Source organism: Microtus oregoni, unplaced genomic scaffold (assembly GCF_018167655.1).
Source record: "Microtus oregoni isolate MIOR12 unplaced genomic scaffold, Mior012 000000F_ref0000247, whole genome shotgun sequence".
Taxonomy (NCBI): domain Eukaryota; kingdom Metazoa; phylum Chordata; class Mammalia; order Rodentia; family Cricetidae; genus Microtus; species Microtus oregoni.
This window is the reverse complement of record NW_024543059.1, coordinates 2706101-2727819: the sequence shown is the minus strand read 5'-3', so window position 1 is coordinate 2727819 and position 21719 is coordinate 2706101. Positions and strand designations below refer to the sequence as shown.

The 21719-nt window shown below is 43.7% G+C and overlaps 2 protein-coding genes across 2 annotated transcripts in view; one reads left to right on the top strand and one right to left on the bottom strand.

Annotated features, from left to right (window-relative positions):
• LOC121438835 (remodeling and spacing factor 1-like) overlaps window positions 1-21719 on the top strand; it is a 102274-nt gene that overhangs the window by 14930 nt on the left and 65625 nt on the right. The window contains exon 2 of the mRNA XM_041639343.1: window positions 20746-20837. Within this exon, the coding sequence (XP_041495277.1) occupies window positions 20746-20837 (92 nt within the window). The remainder of the gene's footprint in view (window positions 1-20745; window positions 20838-21719) is intronic.
• On the bottom strand, window positions 8192-9346 carry LOC121438915 (high mobility group nucleosome-binding domain-containing protein 5-like). Its single transcript, XM_041639455.1, has one exon. The coding sequence runs from the start codon at window positions 9344-9346 to the stop codon at window positions 8465-8467; it is 882 nt and encodes a 293-aa protein (XP_041495389.1). The 3' UTR covers window positions 8192-8464.

Genomic DNA, 21719 nt, shown 5'->3' with positions numbered 1-21719 from the left:
TCCCCTGATGTTGTCTTATTGCTATTGCTAGAACTTCAAGCACTATATTGAAGAGGTATGGAGAGAGTGGACAGCCTTGTCGTGTTCCTGATTTTAGTGGGATGGCTTTGAGTTTTTCTCCGTTTAATTTAATGTTAGCTGTCGACTTGCTGTAAATAGCTTTTATTATATTTAGGTATGACCCTTGTATCCCTAATCTCTCCAAGACCTTTATCATAAAGGGATGTTGAATTTTGCCGAATACTTTTTCAGCATCTAATGAAATGATCATACGGTTTTTTCTTTCAGTTTATTTATATGGTGGATTACATTGATAGATTTGTGTATGTTGAGCCAGCCCTGCATCTCTGGGATGAAGCCTACTTGATCATAATGGATAATTTTTCTAATGTGTTCTTGGATTCGGTTTGCCAGTATTGAGAATTTTTGCGTCGATGTTCATGAGTGATATAGGCCTGTAATTTGCAAGCCAAATTTTTATCTTACAAATGTTGGTTGTGGCTGGGTGGTGGCGCACGCCTTTAATCCCAGCACTCAGGAGACAGAGGCAGGCAGACCTCTGTGAGTTTGAGGCCATCCTGGTTTACAGAGTGATTTCCAGGATAGGCTCCAAAGCTACAGAGAAACCCTGTCTCGAAAAACCAAATAAACAAACCCAAATGTTGATTTTAATAAGCTGGTTTATCTTTTCTGGTTTTTTAATCTACTCATAGTGTGGTTGGATTTGTCATGATAAGTGTACCTTACCGCATTCCTATCTTCTCATATTTTGGATCTTTTCATCCATCCTTATTATTGTCGTCCTTGCTCTTATGTAGTCACCTGTCATGTGGAAATGCCCAGGGCCTCTGCCCTGCGGATGGATGTGACGTCACTGAGGCCCCCCTCCGCCTTTCATTCTGACTCCCTGTGCTTTTCTGCTTGTGTGGGTGGGTAGAGCACATGGGACAACTTGTGGGACTGGGTTCTTGGCTGCCACTTTTTGGGATCGGGGGATCAAACTGGGGTTATCAGGTGTTGTAGAATATTATTTTAAGGTATGTTACTTTTGTTTATGCTCTGGAACCTTTGTTTAATGATGCAAAGATGTGTTTGATTTCATAAAATTCTGTGGTCAGGAGGTTGAGTCAGCAACTAGCTGACTGGAAGTTGTAGGGAGGAGCCAGAGGAGAAGGGTTTTTAAGGAGGGGCAAGGAATCGCAGGAGACACTTCTTGGGAGACAGGAGGAGGTGAGCTAGGTGAGCTGCTTGCTATTCAACCTCCCCAAGGAGCAGAATTCTACCTCAGCCTTTGAATCTTGAGTTCTCTAGAGGGACAGAGGCTCAGATAAACTCCGGTCTTAGCTTTGAAAGAGGCAGTGCCTGAGGTAAGAGAATCTCCTCAGGCTGTGGCCTTTGCGGCTGCAGAGCTGCAGTCACTGACTGGGAGAGCAGTAGCTTAAAGGGCAGAAACAGTGAAAGAAAAGAGCCATCCGCCTGTATGCAGTCACCCTTTCCTTTTGTAGATCTGTGTACTGTGCATGTAGTGCCTGTGGAGACCAGAAGAGGGTGTTGGATCTGCCAGGACGCTTGGTTGTGCGCTGCCATGTGGACATACGGATGCTGGAGAATTGAATCCAGATTCTCTGGAAGAATAGCCAGTGCTCTTAATCAATGAACCATCTCTTCGGCCTCTATGTTTTTTGTTTGTGTGTGTGTGTTGGTGTGATGTGGTGCACATTGAGGCCCGAGGAGGGCATTGAGTGGCTTCTTCTTTCTGTTTCCACTTTTATTTACTTACTTTTTGAGATAACCTTACACTGCTGTTTCCATTAGTTGGCTTACTTGGACTCCTAGGATCCGTTTGTCCCTGCATGTTCAGTGTGGAGGTTACGAGCACTTGTAACCATGGCTAGTTTTGTAGATAAATCTGTCATTTGGTGGTGCATGAGAATCCTGTAAGAAAGGAAATTATAAGCATAAAGAATAATGTGCCAGGTGTTGGTGATACGCGCCTTTAATCCCAGCACTCGAGAGAGGCAGGCCGATCTCTAGAGTTCAAGTCCAGCCTAGTCTACAAGAGCTAGTTCCAGGATAGGTTCCAAAGCTACAGAGAAACCCTGTCTCGACCTCCTGTCCCCCCAAAAGAATAATGTTAGACCTGTGAAAGCATTGTGTTATACTCTGACACCAAGAACAGAGATCCAAATTATGTCTAGCATTATAAGCTACCTTATCAAATTAATCAGAAAAATCTAGAGAATAGCTTGAAAAGAAGCCCATATGATTAGTAGTTGTGGTTTGAAAGAAAATGGCCTCATAGGGACTATTAGGAAGTGTAGTCTTGGAGGAACTGTGTCACTGTGGATGGAGGTGGGCTTGGAGGTCTCATATATGCTCAAGCCACACCCAGTGATCAGACCACTTCCTGTTGCCTGTGAGTCAAGATATAAGAACTCTCAGCTTCCTTTCCAGCACCATGTCTGCCTGCACGCTACCATGTCCCACTGTGATGGTTGTGGACTGAAAATCTGAACTGTTAAGACACAGTTAAATGCCTTCCTGTATAAGCTGGGCAGTGGTGGCTTACACCCTTAATCCCAGCACTGGGTAGGCAGAGACAGGTGGGTCTCTGTGAGTTCGAGGCCAGCCTGATCTACAAGAGCTAGTTCCAGGATATCTAGGGCTGTTACACAGACAAGAAACCCTGTCTTGGGAACAAAAAAATGTTTTTCTTTATAAGAGTTGCCGTGGTCATGGTGTCTCTTCACAGCAAAAGAAACTCGAAAACAGGAGTTCCAACATCTTGTAGAATGGAAACCCATATTTGACTTTAATAAGAATATAAATGTTGCCGGGTGGTGGTGGCGCACACCTTTATTCCCAACACTCGGGAGGCAGAGACAGGTGGGTGTTGGTATACAAAAGAGTTCCACCTGGGGCTGGAGAGATGGCTCAGCAGTTAAGAGCACTGCCTACTCTTCCAAGGGTCCTGAGTTCAATTCCCAGCAACCACGTGGTGGCTCACAACCATCTGTAATGAGATCTGGTGCCCTCTTCTGGCCTGCAGGTATACATGCAGACAGAATACTGTACACATAATCAATCAATCAATCTTTTTTTTTTTTAAAGAGTTCCACCATAGCCCAGAATGGAGTATAACAAAGGTTTATTTATCTGGGTATAAACTCACAGAAAGAGTAGTGATCTGCAGTCCTCTGCATGTGCTGGAACTCGAACTGAATCTCCAGCAGCCAAGAGACCTGTGCACACTTTTCGTCTGCATTTACAGTACATGAGACCATGCCAAAGTGGACCAGTATCTTAAAGGCTATTGGCTGAAGGAGTTCCCACGGCAGGTGGGTCTGTGTGGGTGTGAGACCAACTTGGTCTACAGAGTTCCAGGACAGCTGCAAAGCTACAGAGAAACCCTGTCTTGGGAAAAATAAAATGAAAAAGAATATAAAAGTTATCTCCTGTACAAATAGGAAGTGACTTAAGTCCCGAAGAAAACTTAAATGCAGTTCCTTCTTCAGGTGCGTGAGTGAGTCTGCTGTGGTCCCAAGGTTCAGTCACAAACACAGAGCCAAGTAGAGCAGAGTGACTTCTCCCTTGGCCCCAGGTATGCAGACCTGACTTCTATCTCCTTTTACCCGGTCGCTGGAGCTTTACTCTCTTTCTGGTGACTTCCAGATCTTTTCTCTCTGCCATTGTCCTCGATGGCCTAGGGAGGAGTCAGAGAGGATCCTTCATGTTTCCGTGGATCCATCTTCCCCTTTCCAGGTTTCTTCTGGAGAAGTGAAAATTGGGGAGGTTAATGCTTCTTCTGCAGCAAAGCCAGGGAGGTCAGAGTGTGCGTGTGAGTGCAAGTCTGTTGTTGGTAGTGATCCTATAACAGAAGCAGAATCTGAACCGATGTTGAAGGGTTCATGAACTAACTGTAATAGATGTTGCACCTGTTGAGCTGAAGAAAGAGAGAGTGTTTTAATAAGAGTGATGACTATCTGAACCACAAATCCCTCCTGTACCGTTAGACGAGCCGTCAGTAAAATACGTATTTATTCATGGAATGGGAGAAGGTTGGACAACTTTGGTAATCACAAATTCAGTTTATATGAGGACATCCCACAGTTTACCAGCCGGATAATGATTTCCTCTCCTTCCATACAAATGAAATTTGAAAATCCATAGAGTTCTGTAACACCCTTAAACCGATTGCTAGTTAAGGGTAAGTAGTACAGCAAGGCTCAAACCCATATAATTGTTGACATATAATTGTCCTCCCCTGACTTACTAATTGAGCAAGGAGGGTAAGGCAAGCAGTTAGTAGTTGATGGCCCTTGTGCTGAAATCCCTGTGGGAGGCAGTTATGGCAGGGAGAGATCCACATGGCACACAAAGGCCTGCTAGTCTAGATTCAGATAGCTGTAGTTCCTCTCTGGTGTCCCGACTGTCCAATGCCATCTCTCCTCCTAGAGTTCTAAGTAGATTGCTTAGTGTATAATTAGGTAAACATTTTGATTTTGCAGAAATTGCACTGGAAATACCAAGCCCAGCTCATGAGTCCAGGGAGGAATTGGGAAATGAAATCTGTTTCTCTTTGGAGCCCTAGCTAGCTTGCCTAGGTTGCGTGTAAAGTTCGCTTTTTTTGTAGGCTCTCCTCTCAATCCTCATCAAAAAGTGGAGAGAATTCAAGATTAGATTGATTATCAAATTCCTCACCCCATGCTTCAGGGTCATTTTCAGGCAATGGAGGAAACTGTCCAAAAGAGGCCCCAGTCAGGGAGCGGAGGAAACGTCATCAGCATAGTTATGGAGAAAAATATCTCTCTCTCTCATACTATAAATGATGACTGCCAACAAAAAGTGCATGCTCGCTCGCTCTCCTGGAACGCACTCTGGAACCAGGCTGGCCTTGAACTCACAGAGACCTGTCTCCCTAAGAGGACATTTTAGTTAGAGCTTCCTTTGAAGCCCTCCATACTGTTCCAGTTCTGAGTCCCTTCTTCCATTCCTAAAGACGACACTGAGATTGCTGGAGTGGTTCCCGCGTGCACGCTGACACTGTTGCGTGGTTCCTGTGTGCTCACACTGAAATTGCTGGAGTGGTTCCCGCGTGCGTGCTGACACTGTTGTGTGGTTCCCATGTGCCCACACTGAGCATGTACTTGCACGTCCTCAGACCCTGCTTTAACTCTGCACTGCACCCCCTCTTCCCGCAGTGCTCTTCACTGGCCTCAACATTACTGTGGTCCGTGCTGTGTCAGCCACTGGTTTCTCTGTACAGTGTGACAACAGTGTGGCTCTTTAAAATGGACAGCTACCTGTGTGTTCTGTTACCCTACAGCTGTGCTCCTGGGTGAAGTTGTCAGACTGGAAGAAGACGTGGTATGCCCAGCTGCTCTTCAGAGTATTTTATGATTCGTACACTGCCAGTTAGATGAGAGTTTTCCTTTATCCATTGATGGAGGAAGGTCATTGGCTAATAAAGGAACTGCCCTGGCCCATTTTATTGGTTAGAGGATAGGTGGGAGGAGTAAACAGAACAAAATGCTGGGAGGAAGAGGAAGTGAGGTCAGAGTCGCAACAGCTCTGCTCTCAGGAGCAGACGCCTGAGAGAGACGCCATGCCCCGCTCCCGGAATGAAGCTCCGACCCAGGATGGACATAGGCTAGAATCTCCCTGGTAAGCGCACCTTGGGGTGCTACATACAGATGATTAGAAATGGGCTAAATTAATATGTGAGAATTAGCCTAGAAGAGAATGGGCCAAGCAGTGTTTAAAAGAATACAGTGTCCGTGTAATTATTTCGGGTCATAAGCTAGCCGGGCAGGCGGCTGGGGTGTTGGGGACGCAGCCCCGCCGCCACCCTTATTACTTCAATCCATGTAACCAGTGTTTGTGTTTTCAAACTTTAAAGCTTTTGCTAATGTGGTTGGTATCTATTTTCACATGGTGTCAATTTTAGGAGGCTTGTCTTTTCCTGTTTTCAGACATGGTCTTTTGTGAATTGTTTTTTCTTTTTCTTCTTCCTTTTTAATCCCAGCACCTTGGAGTTAGAGGAAAAAATGGAAACAAAACCTGGTACTCTGAGAGAACAGTGAGCATACTCTTAACCACTGCGCTCTCTCCAGCCTCTCATATCGTTTTGTTTTGAGACAGGGTCTCACTATGTGAATGGCTGGCCTGGAGCTTGCTATATAGAGAACTTGGCCTCAAACTTGTAAAGAACTCCTTGCCTCTACTTCCAGAGTGCTGGGATTAAAGTCCTGTGCAGGCATGCCTGCTTTGTTTTGGAGTGAGGCACACTTCTCTCTGTAGCTCAGACTGAAGAGACACCATGACAGGCAACTCTTATAAGGGAAAGTATTAACTGGGGCTTGCTTATAGTTTCAGAGGCTTTGTACATTATCATCATGGCTGACTGCGTGATGCTTGAGAAGTAGCTCAGAGCTGCCTCCTGATGCACAGGTGGAGAGAGAGAGACTGGGCCTGGTATGGGCTTTTGAAACCCCCAAGCCCACTCCTAGTGAGGTACTTCCTCCAATGAGGCCACACCCCTAATCCCTGCAATCCTTTCAAATAGTGTCACACTGTCTGATGACTAAACCTGTGGGGAGGGGACATTTTATCCAAAGCACCACACCTGGGTTCCATCCCAGCACCACAAAAACGGGGCATGGGATTGGAGAGATTGTTCAGAGGTTAAGAGCACTGACTGTTCTTCCAGAGGTCCTGAGTTCAATTCCTAGTAACCACATGGTGGCTCACAACTGTCTGTAATGAGATCTGGTGCTGTCTTCTGGCCTGCAGCATACATGCAGACAGAATATGATATACATAATTAATAAATATTTAAAAAAAAAAAACGGGGCATGGTGGTGATGCTACCTACTACCCCGGAACTTGTTCTGTAGACCAAGCTGGCCTTGATCTACAGGTGTTTGCCACCACTGCCTGAAGTTACTTAAATTCTTTATCCTTGTTTGATTATGTCTTTCTATGTTGTGTATACTTCAGCTGTGCGTGTGTGTATATATATTATTCATCACATCTGGAGACGCTGTAGGCATATTTTCTTCCGTAGTTTTCACTGTCCTCTGCACATTTCAGATCACTCTATTGAACTTTGCACAGTTTTGTCACACACACCAGTAAGATGCTTGATTTTTTTTTTTCTCAGAAGACTTTCTCTCCCTGATGCATTTTCACAGTCTTAAATCCCTTTCAGTAACTTTTTTTTTTTTTAATTTAATTTAACCTTTGAAGATAAGAGTCTCATGCAGCTCAGGTTGACTTGATGCTCACTGCAAAGCTGAAGATGACTTCAGCATCTGGTCCTGTTTCCTCTACCTCCTTCCTCTTCCCAGAGGAGCAGGGTTAGATTCCCAGCACCCCCATGGGGACTCACAGCTGTCTGTAACTTCTGCTCCAGGAGATCCAGTCCCTTCTTCTGGCTTCCATGGACATCAGGCATGCATGTGATATGCACAGACATACATAAGGGAAAACATTCACGCACATAAAATTAAAGTAAAATTAAAAAATACTGAGTTGGGGTCTGCCAACATAGAAATCTATTCATGAATAAATTTACTTATTTATTATGTGTACAGCATTCCTTCCATGTGTGCCTGCATGTCAGAAGGGGGCGCCAGGTCTCATGATGGCTGTGAGCCACCATGTGGTTGCTGGGAATTGAACTCAGGACCTCTGGAAGAGCAGTCAGTGCTGTTAAACAATGAGCCATCTCTCCAGCCCCCATCAAAATATTCTTAAAAAAATGAACTCAGAAAAATTAAGCTAGAGAGTTTGCTGTGAGCCATGTCTAGTGAGGAGCGTCTTCACAGGTAAGGATAGAATCAGGCGGTGACCTGGCACTGATGGCCGCTGAGGAAATGGTGGACTCTGCAGTTTATGTTTGTAGATGTTTTATTATGATAATCCAGGAAGACTTTGTACATACACATATAATCAAAACTGCCCTCCTGAAACAAACGTTCAAATTTCTCCAAAAACAAAATTAAGATGTTATATTCTTTCCAAGCTACTAATACAGTTATATTTGGTAATGGCAATTCTAACTCTTAACATTAGCTGAAAAGAGTTGACCTTCTTTATAAAAGCAACCTAGAGAGCTACAGTAAAGTTGTACAAACTCTTTCTTTTGGAATTCTCCTAGTCTGCAAAATGATCATGTATAAGAATGAAATTGAAATGCTAAGATTTAGTATATAACTTACACGCAGTGAAATTCACAAAGTCACATGTGTACATTTTATATTTTGCACTACTCTAACCACAAACTGTATAAAGGTGTCATGTTAGGTGTTTCACAACTAATAACCTGTATGATGATGTTCCAAGATGGAATGATGCTAAAAGAAAAGTACTGCTTATAAAATATCTGGTAAAAGTTTTATCTCTATTAACATTACAACAGGAAGATGCATGTTACCAAATTATGATATCACATAGGGCAGTTTTAGACAATACCCAGAGACGCCTCTTTTTCTCCATCTTGTTTCAGATCTTTGTTTTCAGCTTCTTGTTCGGCCTCCACCTTGCTTTCATCATTTCCTTCACCTGCAGCCTCTTTGTCTTTGCCTTCTTCCTCCTGTCTCTCTTTCCCATCGTCTTTCTCCTTTCCGTCTTCCCCTCTCTGGCCTTTCTGTTCATCTTCCTCATTTTCCTCTTTGCATTTTCCACCTTCCTCTTCTTTTTCCTCTCTCTGTTCTTTAACCTCTTCCTCGGCTTCAGCTTCCTCTTGTTTGTCATCTTTCTCTTTTTCTGTCTTCCCATCTCCTTGCTCCTCTTTGCTGTCTTCTTTTTCATCACCTCCTTTGCCTCCATCATCTTTGTCCTCTTTTGCATCCTCACTTCCTGCTGCCTCTGGTTTCTCTTCCGGGACTCCTTCCCTGTTTTCGTCTTTCACCTCCTCACCTTTATCTTTGTCCGCTTCTCCATCTTCCTTTTTCTCTATATTTTGGATGTTTTCATCATCTTTTCCTTCTGCCGCCACTCCTTCTTTCTTTTCTCCTCCATCTTCTTCAGCTTCTTCATTCATCTCTTTTACTTCCTCCGCTTCCATCTTTTGAATGGGTGCCTCCATAACTTTGGCTTCTCCATTTTCAGCCCTGTCCATGTTGCACGCCTCCTGAACACCTTCGGGCTTGCTTTCAGGAACTGTTACAGCACCTGCATCCTTGTTTTCTTCCACTACAACATTCGTGTTCTTCATTTTCCTTTGAGTTGATGTTCTTTTAGGTTTCAACTCTGGTGTAAAGGGCACAGGCACAGCAGACAGTCGGGCTGATCTTCTCTTTGGCTCCTGACTCGCAGCACTTGTAGCCTTTCTTTTGGGCATTGTTGCAGCTCTCCAGGAGATCCTTAGGTGGGAAAAATGCCTAGACCAGTCTCCATAAAGGCGTGCGTCACTACCTGGCTATAAGAATATGCCTCAGTGGCCCTGTATGCAGTTGAAGATCCTGATTGTACAGCTCCTAGCAACTAAAGTTGCAGCTCAGTGGGACAGAGCAGATGGCACGGGCATAGCCCTGCACAGTCTGCAGTCCTGCGAGAGAGACAGGGGGAACAGTTTAAAGTATGTAATACAGAATAAATTTTTGTCTAGTAGTAAAAGACAGGAAGGGCATGCTGGGATTTATGCAAAATGTAGGATTGTAGATTTAATTATCAGCAACTGCATTAGATATATTTAGTGTTAGCAAAACTTTTCAGGTCTTGTCGTCAAAGTAGGATGTGTTGAAACTGATTTGCTGTTGTGTGAGTAGCTGCAGACAGTACAAGAGGGACTGAATGTAGTTATGTCTAGAACTCTGTAGATAATAAAATTTGAATTTCCTATAATTATCATTTGTCATAAACACTTTGCTTTTCCACCAAATCTAACTCTTTAAAAATGTGAAGAGGGCTGGGTGGTATTACGTGCCTTTAATACCAGCAGTCGGGAAGCAGGGGCAGGTGGATCTCTGTGAGTTCGAGGCCAGGCTGGTCTACAGAGTGAGTTCCAGGACAGCCAGTGCAGTTACACAGAGAAACCCTGTCTCAAAAATAGAAAATAAATAAATAAATAAACAGTGAAAATGTCTTGAGCTCAAAGACTTTATGAAAAGGGTTAGTTTCTTTTGCCCTGCATGAGGGAATTTACTAACCTTTGGTGTAAACTATTGGTTCTCAACTTCCTGATGCTGTGACCCTTTAATACAGTTCCTCATGTTGTGATGACCTCAATCATAAAATTATTTTTATTACTACTTCATTGTTGTAATTTTATTACTGTTGTGAGGCTGATATGTGACCCTTGTTGGGTCATGACCCACAAGTTGAGAACCACTGATCTAAACATAGTCCAACACCAGCCAGTCCCATATGATATTTAAATTATAACTGAAATCAAATCAAAGATGGAGGTTGTCCGAGTGGATAGGATTGCAAAGCCCAAGTACGTGTATTCAACTTTATACAGAAAGATACAAAAAAAAAAGATGCACATGCAAGACCCTGGATTCAATCCCGGACACCACGAGAAAGGAAAGGCGCATGAATGTTGGGAAAGGAATATGAAGTGGGAATACCTTCTAATTCCAGAAGTGAGTTCGTCAGGAAGAAAGGATCATTTTCATTGATAGCACAGTCGTTGGGTGTAACTGTTTTAATATTATCTTAAGTTAGACATGGTGACTGTTATTGCCAGTGACATTGATATTTGTATAGTACCTTGTCCAGCAAAGTAAAAGAAACAGCAAGGCTACCCTGCTGTTGGTGTATTGTACTGGTGAGCACTGTCCCAGGTGCTGAAGACAGGCCCCTACACTTCATCTCTGGAATTTGTGATGGACATTCTGGGCTACTAGGAGGGACACTGTCCTGAAAGTGATGTAAAAGAATTATTTCCTAAGGGGCATTAAGTGGCCTAACCCTGTGAGTGAGGTCTGGTGCTTAGGATGAACAAAGCCGTGCACGCTAGAGCTAGGATGAGGTCCAGTCACTAAACAAAGCTAGCACCTTTGCTCTGAGCTCTTGTTACACGAATCCAAGGAGCACTTTGTTGATGAAGCCACTCGGACAGTGACATTGTAGTATCTAGATTATAGAAAGGGGACAGGAAGGTGATCTGGGGGACATAAGAAAGGAAGTTCTAACATAGAACTAGCTTTCAAGGAAACTGCAGAAACATGAGGCATCTGAAGGAATTCAAAAAAGAAGCAAAGTTGCAAGGAGGGAACTGAGCTGGTCCACAGCATACTATGCTGCGCTGCAGCCTTAACTACGAGCTGGATTTTGTGAGTCCAGAGTAAATGGACGGGTAAGATAGTGGATGTGTGTTAGAGTGCACCCTGAGAACAAGGCTGCAGGACCGTGTTCCTTGGAAGGGACTTAAGCATGTTAGTCAATGATGCTTATTTATTTACATTTTTGGTGCTCTTGCGTGAATTCATTCACTCAAATAAAAGTAACCTGCAAATTTGTTTTATGCTTTTTTAAAGAGGCCTAGTCTTCGTAAGTTACCCAGAAGAATGTTTTCTTGTACAGAATGGAAGTTTGAGCTGGTCGTTGTCTTTGTGAACGTACCCGTGGTGCCCGTTTGCTGCTGGGACGGATGCCCAGCACAGCAGTCATCTTCCTTCCAATGAGGGCAGCTCAGTTTATGTCCATCAGTGAGACGAGCAAGGATGAGTAGGTTAAGTTTGCAACATAACTTATTACATGTATCTGTTGACTGTGTGTGCGCATGTGCACATCACACACATGGCATCCATGATGCATGTGCAGGTCAGAGACTTTTGCAGTTGGTTTTCTCCTTCCCAGCAATTGATCTCAGGTCGTCAGGGATGGCAGCAGGTGTATTTACTCAACAGCCTTGTGTAATAAAACTTTAAAAATTTGATTTGTAGACCAGTTTTGAACTCACAAAAATCTGCCTGCCTCTGAGTGCTGAGATTAAAGGCGTGTACCACCACCGCCCAGCTGATTATTTTTCTCTTTAATTATTATTTTATTATTATTTATTTTACTTTTTTCTTTTCCTTTTGAGACATGGTTTTCTGTGTAGCCTGTCCTGTCCTGGAGGAACCTGCTGTCGGCCGGGCTTCCCTCAAACTCAAGAGATCCGCTTGCCTCTCCCTCCTGAGCCCTGGGGTTAAAGGCATGCACCACCCCCACCCAGCTTTCTGTAATTCATTTTATGTATATGAGTGTGCATGTCTATGTATTGTGTTTGAGCCTGGTGCCCATTGAGCTCGGAAGGTGACATTAGATTCCTTGGAACGGGAATTATAGACAGTTATGACTTGCCATGTGGCTGATGGGAAATTCTGGTAGGGAGGACAGAGTCAGCCAGAGCCAGTGAGTTCCTTCTGTGGGCACCTGCAGCTGAGTGTCTCCTTTGAACTACAGGACTGTGGTGTTTCTCAAATTTGTCCCAGCCACAGGTTAAGGAGCTTGTGTCAGTTTCTGCCTGCGGCCTGGCTCCCAGATGTGCACTTAGAAATAAATGCCAGTCTCCAGGCGTCCAGAACATACTTGTCCTAAAAGTCCTGAGTACCAAGCGGGAGGGGTGTGTCTGCTGACAGCTTCTGCGGTGCCTGAGCCCGGAGTTCCGTTTAGTTTGTTTATGTAGAAGTTCTATGGTACTCACTAATTAACTTCTAGATTGTAATAGTGGTATTATGATCGTTTTTATTTTATTTTTTTGAGGTAGGATCTGAGGGACGGTTTTGAGTGCTGGGGTCACAGATGAGTGCCCCCACACCTAGTGTTCATGCAGTGCTGGGTATTGCTAGTCAGATTCTCCACCAACTGAACCAAATCCCTAGTCCCACGTCCCTATTGTGATTATTTTGAAAGAAGATTGAGCGCCAGTCATGGTAACAAGCTAAAAGAATGCGAGGCCTAGCGCAGGCCTCAGCGCTTTCCCAGGTGGTCTGAGTTATTGACCATTTCTTTGCTTTTCAGAAAGCGAAAATGATTGGTTGGAAGAGCTCTTGGAAAGAAAGTTACATGAGCACGTGACAACGATTTCAATTTCAGTCTCATTATTCTAAAACTCTGCTCCCCAACAACTGCTGGGCAGTAAATAAAGCTTCTTGTAACCAATCACTGTGTCTGAAATGTCCTGACACCTGTGACCAAGATAAAATAACTGTCTTTATAACTCTGAGTCAATCTCTGCTCATAGGTGTAGAAGAAATGTAAATAACAGACTTTTGAAGGATTGAGGAAGAGTATGAGCTGCTGTAACTTTATACCATCCCAAAGGCTAAACAGACGGCTTAGTGGTTAAGAGCACTGGGCTCTTCCAAAGGATCTGGGTTCAATTCCCAACCCCCACGATTCAGCTCACAACTGTCTGTAACTCCAGGTCCAGGGTCTCTGACACCCTCACACAGACATACATGCAGGCAAAGCCCCAGTGTATACTAAATTTAAAATTTAAATTAAAAATCATAATTTAAGCAACAGACTAGGCTTGCAGAAGCAGCAATATTTAGAGTTTATGATATAAAGATGCACAGAAAAACATCAGTGTGAATTGCCTTTGGGTAATTGAGTCAGCTACATAGTCTGGGCTGCGGCCGCTTAGGCTCCATACCTTTGTCCTCTAGCAGGGTCTTTATGACCGTACATCTCAGACCTTTTCTTTCTGCCTTGGAATCTTTCACAGAAAGGGATCCGATAATAATTTGGGCTATTTGGAAAATGTTGTAGTTGACAAGTGAGTACAATTAGAGCTGGTCAGTTTATAGAAAATGATCGTGTGATTTAAGAATATAATTGATACTTTTAGCCAGGCACACGTCTTTAATCCCAGGACTGAAGAGGCAGAAGCAGGCTAATTTCTGTGAATTGGAGGCCAGCCTGGTCTACATAATGAGTTCAGGACAGCCAGAGCCACATGACATAAGAGACCTTTGTGGTTAAGTTTATTAGCTACAGTGACGGCCCTTACGCAATGGCGTTTGTGCAGGAGCTGCAGCCTGAAGGAATTCTGTTCCTTGCTATTAAGGTAAACTTTATCTAAATCTAAAGAACTCACAGTTCAAGGTTTGAGGTGGAATTCTGCTACTCAAAGAGGCAGTATAGCAAGTAGCTAACTTCTCCCTTTCCTAGTGTCTTCCAAACTACCCAGCATCCTTCTCTCCAATCCCCCCTTAGGAACCCCTGCTGCACGTGGTTCCTCCTTACTCCTTCTTGTCATCTACTTGTGACTCAGCCTCCTGCGTGCAGGTTCATTGTATTTAATCAAACACATATTTGAATCGTTAACAAAGGTGGTATGAAAAGATGCAACACACATCAATATTCCCCAACAGACCTTGTCTCAGAAAACCAACAAACCAACCAAACAAAACTGACACTTTCATGTCTACTGAACTAAATTAAGAACTAATAGAATTGGTGTTGGCAGAGTGGCTACGCAGGTAAAGAAAGGTACTTGCTGCCAAGCCTGGTGACCTGAGTTTGATTCCCGTTAGCCACGTGGTGGAAGGACAGGGCTGACTCTGGCCAGTGGTCCTCTGACCTTCACACACACTTTTTCTTTTTTTTTTTTTTAGATTTATTTATTGTGTATACAGTGTCTGTATGCCTGCAGGCCGGAAGAGGGCACCAGATCTCATCTTGGATGGTTGTGAGCCACCACGTGGTTGCTGGGAATTGAACTCAGGACCTTTGGAAGAGCAGCCAGTGCTCTTAACCTCTGAGCCATCTCTCCAGCCCCTCACACACACTTTTTCATGTGACCCCTCATGTGTGTGTGCGCGCACACACACACACACTCACTAAATAAATATACTTAAAAAGTTTATAGAATAAGTCAAACTAGAAAGCTTGGTTCTGGCTCTGGAGAGGTAGCTCAGCGATTAAGAGCTCCTGCTGCTGCTCCTAGAGAAGGCTGGAGTTCAGTTTTCAGTAACCATGGTGGCTGGCTCTCGGCTGCCTGTAACTCAAGCTCCAGTGACCTCCTTTGGACTCGGTGTACTTACACTCACATGTCCATACTCCAACACAGACACACACAGATACGAAGTCAAAATATAGCTTAGTTCCTCACTTTCATTAGCCATGTGTACAGAACACGCCATCCATCATTCTCTGGTGTTCTCGTGTGTCTGAGTGGATGTCGTGTACAGAACACGCCATCATTCTCTGGTGTTCTCGTGTGTCTGAGTGGATGTCGTGTACAGAACACGCCATCATTCTCTGGTGTTCTCGTGTGTCTGAGTGGATGTCGTGTACAGAACACGCCATCATTCTCTGGTGTTCTCGTGTGTCTGAGTGGATGTCGTGTACAGAACACGCCATCATTCTGTGGTGTTCTCATGTGTCTGAGTGGATGTCATGTACAGAACACGCCATCATTCTCTGGTGTTCTCATGTGTCTGAGTGGATATCGTGTACAGAACATGCCATCATTCTCTGGTGTTCTCATGTGTCTGAGTGGATATCGTGTACAGAACACGCCATCATTCTGTGGTGTTCTCGTGTGTCTGAGTGGATGTCGTGTACAGAACACGCCATCATTCTGTGGTGTTCTCATGTGTCTGAGTGGATGTCGTGTACAGAACACGCCATCATTCTCTGGTGTTCTCATGTGTCTGAGTGGATATCGTGTACAGAACATGCCATCATTCTCTGGTGTTCTCATGTGTCTGAGTGGATGTCGTGTACAGAACACGCCATCATTCTGTGGTGTTCTCGTGTGTCTGAGTGGATGTCGTGTACAGAACACGCCATCATTCTGTGGTGTTCTCATGTGTCTGAGTGGATGTCGTGTACAGAACACGCCATCATTCTCTGGTGTTCTCATGTGTCTGAGTGGATATCGTGTACAGAACATGCCATCATTCTCTGGTGTTCTCATGTGTCTGAGTGGATGTCGTGTACAGAACACGCCATCATTCTGTGGTGTTCTCGTGTGTCTGAGTGGATGTCGTGTACAGAACACGCCATCATTCTGTGGTTTTCTCGTGTGTCTGAGTGGATGTCGTGTACAGAACACGCCATCATTCTAAGGTGCTCTGTTAAGCAGCTGCTTTAGAGTGTGCAGTACCACATTGCGGCAGTTCTGCTAAGGATAAAGAGAGAGCTAAGCATGGGATGTACCGCTAAGCTTTCTATCTCCCAGCCCTTTGGTTTTCCTTGTGAAGTGTTTCCCTGTTTATCTGTTAATATATTCAGTGCCCTTAAAGATCATCACATTTCAGTTCTCTTTGCAACCAAAACTTAAATAAATTTACTTACTATCTTAGTCTGTGTTCTATTGAAGAGGTACCGACCAGAGCAGCTCTATAAAGGAAAACTGAGTTTGGCTTACAGTTCGGAGGTTTAGTCCGTCGTCACGGTGGGATACGGAGACTTGCAGGCAGTTGTGGTGCTGGAGGACAGGCAGTTGAGAGTTCTAAGTACAAATCCACAGGCAGCAGGAAGAGAGAAACTGGACTTGGAGTGGGTTTTTGAAGACTCAAAGCCCACCCACAGTGAGACACTTCATCCAATTAGACCACACCTCCTATTCTTTTCCCATAGTGCCACTCCCTGTGAGCCTGTGGGGCCATTTTCATTCTAATCACCCTCCATAGTTACTAAAGAATGTGTGTCAGGCTGTACTCTTCCACACTGCAGGATCACTTCCATGTGGCTTCCCGTAGAAGAGCCAGCACCCTGATTAATTCAGTACTTATACAGTTAAATCAAAATAAACAAGACTTGTAAACAGAATGAAAACCATGCTTTTGTGTGTTGATTTTTGACCTATTAAAAGTAATGCCAACAGAATAAAAATCTTCCATGACTTCTGTATGATGCGCTGTCGGGGGGTTATGTTTAGAAACTGGTGTCAGAGTCACCACTTGGTGCAGGCAGTTTGAACAGTCTCAGAATAAAAGACATACTGGCATTGGAAAGTCCGAGACTTGCATTCCCCAGTCTTTGAAAGATGAGTATGCCCAGCACTCGGGAGGCAGAGGCAGGCGGATCTCTGGGAGTTCGAGGCCAGCCTGGTCTACAAGAGCTAGTTCCTGGACAGGCTCCAAAGCTACAGAGAAACCCTGTCTTGAAAAACAAAACAAAACAACAAAAAAGAAGAGTATGACTCGCATAGGGATTTGGTAATGAACTGGAAGGCTTCCACAAGGCGCACATGCAGGGGCTAGGGCAGGGTTAGTGGGCAGCGAACAGACTAAAGTGGTTTGTTCCCTTTTTGGTTTGTTTGTTTTTGTGTAGCCTTGACTGTTCTGGAACTTTGTAGACCAGACTGACCTCAAACCCAGAGAGATCTGCCTGCCCCTGCCTTCAGGAGTGAGCCACCCCCTTTGTCAGACCAAGGTGATCTCTGTTGAGGATTTCCGTGTAGTTGTAAGAGAAAGGGGTTGGCAGTTGGGCCGTGGTGCCTCACGCCTTTAGTCCCAGCTCTCAGGAGGCAGAGGCCAGCGTCATCTACAGAGTGAGTTCTAGCACAGCCAGGGCTGTTACACAGAGAAACCCTGTCTTGAAAAACCCGGAGGTGGGGGTGGAAAGAGCAAGGGGGGGAGGTGGAGAGAAAGGGGGTTGGGAGTTAGGTTGGGAATAGTCGTCAGGACATAAACTGAAGTTTGCAGTGCTTATGGAGCTGAGGAGACAGTGCCAGCTGCTAACTGCGGCCTTACCACGCTTTGTGAACTAACGGGACGAAGGGCGACCCTAAGGTGTGAGGATAGAGGATGAAGAGGACAGACTATGGCAGCAGGCCTGCGGTGCAGTAAATTGGGTTTAGAAGGTGGCAGGTTGAGGTGTAAGTCAGTCAGGGTAAACTGAGCTCTGAATGTTCAGGAACTGTTAAAGGTGATCTTAGTTTCCAGTATCACGACAGAAATACATCAAAAGTGTTTTAATTTTATATAGTATTTTGCCATTTCAAAATTCCAGGAGATTACCAGAGTCTTTTAATACAGATTAGAAAGTCAAGGTTCCTTTAGGACCTGACCACCCACATAGATTGGAAGGACTGGGAATTGAGCCCTCTTTGGATTTCCTTGAACTGTTTTGGCCTCTTGGGTTTTCTAAGCTCATACCTCGCTGGGCTTTCTTGACTTTGCACCATCAGGCTTGATCAGCCTTTTGTTGAATTTATTTCCTACAAGGGCTCTCAGTTCTGCCCCCTGCTGTGTCTGCTGCCCCTTCACATTCAGGCCTAGCCAGGGACTCTCGTCTTCGCAGATACTTTCTGGAGTTAACTTCAGATTTTTCCCTTGTACTCTACCTCTTAAAGCAAATGAAAACTTTCATTTTGAAATCTAATTTCCTCTAATTCAGTCATAAGATATTTCTAAAATACAGAGCAGTCTCCCGCTTTAACATGAGACTGTCTTCCTGGTAGAGCCCCTGTCTGAAGTCTGTAGTCATTCTCTGTTCTTTGGTTTAGCTGTTTACGTGTACCTTGTTTCTGTCTGGAGTTCCCCACTCTGTCCTCGGCTCGCTACTTCGGGTTTTAGGGTAATTGTCTGTGTTATCTGTGACTGCAGGCCCAGCAGGACCCTTAGGGTTGTTAGAAGAGTACATGTTACACTTCCGAGCTGTCTCAAGCTAGCAGTCGAGAGAAGGAAGGACTGTAAAGATTAGGACAGCACCTCCCACTCTGAGCATTTGTAGCCAACACCTGTTAGATCAAATACATTGGAGAGTGTTGCAGGTATTCTTTCTTAGATACTCATTGTTGTTCCTAATTTCTGGCTGGCTTTCTTGTCTGCAGGTTAGAGGGTAAAGACATTACATGGGGAAGAAAACACAGACACGCGGAGGTCCCACGTGGGTGCACTTTTAATGGGGGTGGGGTAACAACGGGCAGGTACAGGTGTGCTGACATTGCCGGGGCATAGGACCCTCGCTTTTTAACGAGGAATGCAAAGGCTTCTGGGAAATGTGTCCGTGGTCCAGAGGAACGCTGGGAGCTGTAGTTCTGCAAAGGAACAACGCTCATAGCATACCACAAGGGCGGGTAACAATGCTCAGACAAGTCTTGCTGCAAAAGAACATTTTTGGTCTAGCCTTTTCTTTTCCTTCCCTCCCTTCCTTCCCTTCCCTTTCCCCTTTCCCTTCCCCTCCCTCCCTCCCCTCCTCCTCCTCCTCCTCCTCCTTTTCCTCCTCCTCCGTCTTTTTCTTCTTCTTTTGTATTTTCTTAGTGTATATATTTGATTATGGAAAAAAATTAGATAGGGTACCTGTAATTTCTTCAAGTTAATAGTGGCATTTTGGATTTGGGAAATACAAAATTTGGCAGGCATATCTGTTCTATATTTCCCTTTGGTCTAATTAATATAATTTAAAAACAATCAAATCATACCTGGGGGATATTTAGAGGAACTCTGGCTGTTTGCAGTAAGAACAGAGAACCTAAGGGAAGATAGAGCAGTCTTTTGAAGTTTAAATAATAGTTCAAAACCCAGCAAGGAAGGTCTAAGAAGCTAGAGTTCCTCTTAAAGAGGTTAAAGCTGTCTGATGGTTAGTCCTATTCAGAGAGTGGAAGATACGTTTTTTTTGTTGTTGTTGTTGTTTTTTTGGTCTGGCAAGCAGGAGAGGAATCTTTAGAATGTTACAGAGAAGTTTAGCTAGTCAGATAGGAGTTATACTTGAAGAACGTTTTTTAGTTTTAGGTTTTTTTTTTTTTTTAAAGATTTATTTATTTATTATGTACACAGTGTTCGGCCTCCATGTATGCCCGCATGCCAGAAGAGGGCACCAGATCTCATTACAGATGGTTGTGAGCCACCATGTGGTTGCTGGGAATTGAACTCAGGACCTCTGGAAGAGCAGTCGGTGTTCTTAACCTCTGAGCCATCTCTCCAGCCCGGTTTTTTTTTTATTAAGTTTGAACACTGTTAGACTACTTTATAAAAATCCACCAATCTGAGATGTATATTCTTCAATTCTTTTCTCACTGTATCAATCTATATCTTGGTCTGGAATTCTGGAATCCAAGTGTATACCATGAGGGACTCTAAGGAATTTTAGTTGTTTAGTTAAGTGCTTTTATTTGATGGTATTTACTTACTGTATTACTGGGGCTTGAATCTGGTGCCCCTACATGCTAGGCAAAGCGCTTTACCCCATGCTACATCTCTAGACATAGTAAAAATAAATAAGCAGCCCTGCTTTTTGAAGTGGTTTTCTGTTCGCAGGAAAATGAAGCAGAAAGTTCAGAGCCATTGACTTTGCTCTCCCTCTCACCTCCCTGTGGGGCAAGCACTGGGTGGGGCTTCTGTAACCATTAAACTCCTGTGGCTTACTGTAGCTTATAGTCGGTTTCATTCTTACTGACAGTTTGAAATGTGACTTCCCTGTTAGGTCTCAACTGGAATTTAGTCCTTTCCCCTCTAGTTTAGGCTTCTAAGGATTCAGGGCTAATGAAAGAATCAGCAACATTCTGTGTTTTAAGAAAAGATTCAGGGGGCTGGAGAGATGGCTCAGTGGTTAAGAGCATTGCCTGCTCTTCCAAAGGTCCTGAGTTCAATTCCCAGCAACCACATGGTGGCTCAAAAAAAAAAAAACCATCTGTAAAGAGGTCTGGCGCCCTCTTCTGGCCTTCAGGCATATACACAGACAGAATATTGTATACATAATAAATAAATAAGTAAATATTTAAAAAAAAAAAAAAAGAAAAGATTCAGGACTGGAGAAAGTGGGTTTTTATTTTCGTTTTTTTAAAATCTTAAATGTTTGCAAATATTTTATTTTGTTGGCTAACAGAAGTTTTTCCTTCGTTTTAAGTACCAAAAGAATTGGTGGAGCTCCATTTGAAGTTGATGAGGAAGATTGGCAAATCCGTTACAGCAGACAGATGGGAAAAATACTTGATCAAGGTAACTGTGCAAATTACCTTCTCTGCCACTGAAATACTATCTCATTGAATATGAATTGATGTTTGCATTTAGTAATATGCTTTTAAATCAATTTATTAGAGCTACAGAATATGACTGCTCTGTGTTATTATATTGTATAAGTTTTTCTTTGGCAGTGGTTATTTTGTAAGTTCGTGTTGGGAAACATTACATGTTTAGTATTGTTTTTTTGGGGAGAACTCTGGGGCATTCTGGATAGCCTTGAATTTAAGATACTCCTGCCTCACCACACCCAGGTAAACGACAGCTTTATTATGCCTTGAGCATGCTCAACAGAGAACTCTTACAGTGTAGCAGTCTTAATTTCTAAAGTTAGCTTTAAAAGTTGTATCTTTTTTGTGTGCTGAGGTTTTTGTTTTGTGGTTGTTTTTTAAAACTGAAGTCTGTGCAACGTAAACTGGATTTGAACTCCCACCTCTGCATCTGTAACCTCAGTCCTGGGATTGAGTCCTGGAATTTGAACTCCCACCTCTGCATCTGTAACCTCGGTCCTGGGATTTTTTTGGCACCTGCCACCGCTTCTACATTTTCTCTCATTCATTTTTTAAAATCAACTCGAACAAATAAAATATTTTTGTTTAAATCACCCAGAAGGTAGAGACAGAACCTGAATTTGTCCCTGTTTTGAAAGAGAAAATCTTGAGACTGGAGAGATGGCTCATCAGTTAAGAGCACTGGCTGCTCTTCCAGAGGTCCAGAGTTCAATTTCCAGCATCCACATGGTGATTCACAATATGGTTCTGGTCTGCATGTATATATGCAGAATAGTTATTTAAAAATATTTGAGGTGAGGGGAGAGAGAGAAAGAATCTCTAAAATCTGTTAGGTCAGTATGACAGAATT

Excerpts from the sequence above, each read along its gene's own strand:
- LOC121438915 (XM_041639455.1), bottom strand. The coding sequence starts at position 9,346 with ATGCCCAAAAGAAAGGCTACAAGTGCTGCGAGTCAGGAGCCAAAGAGA.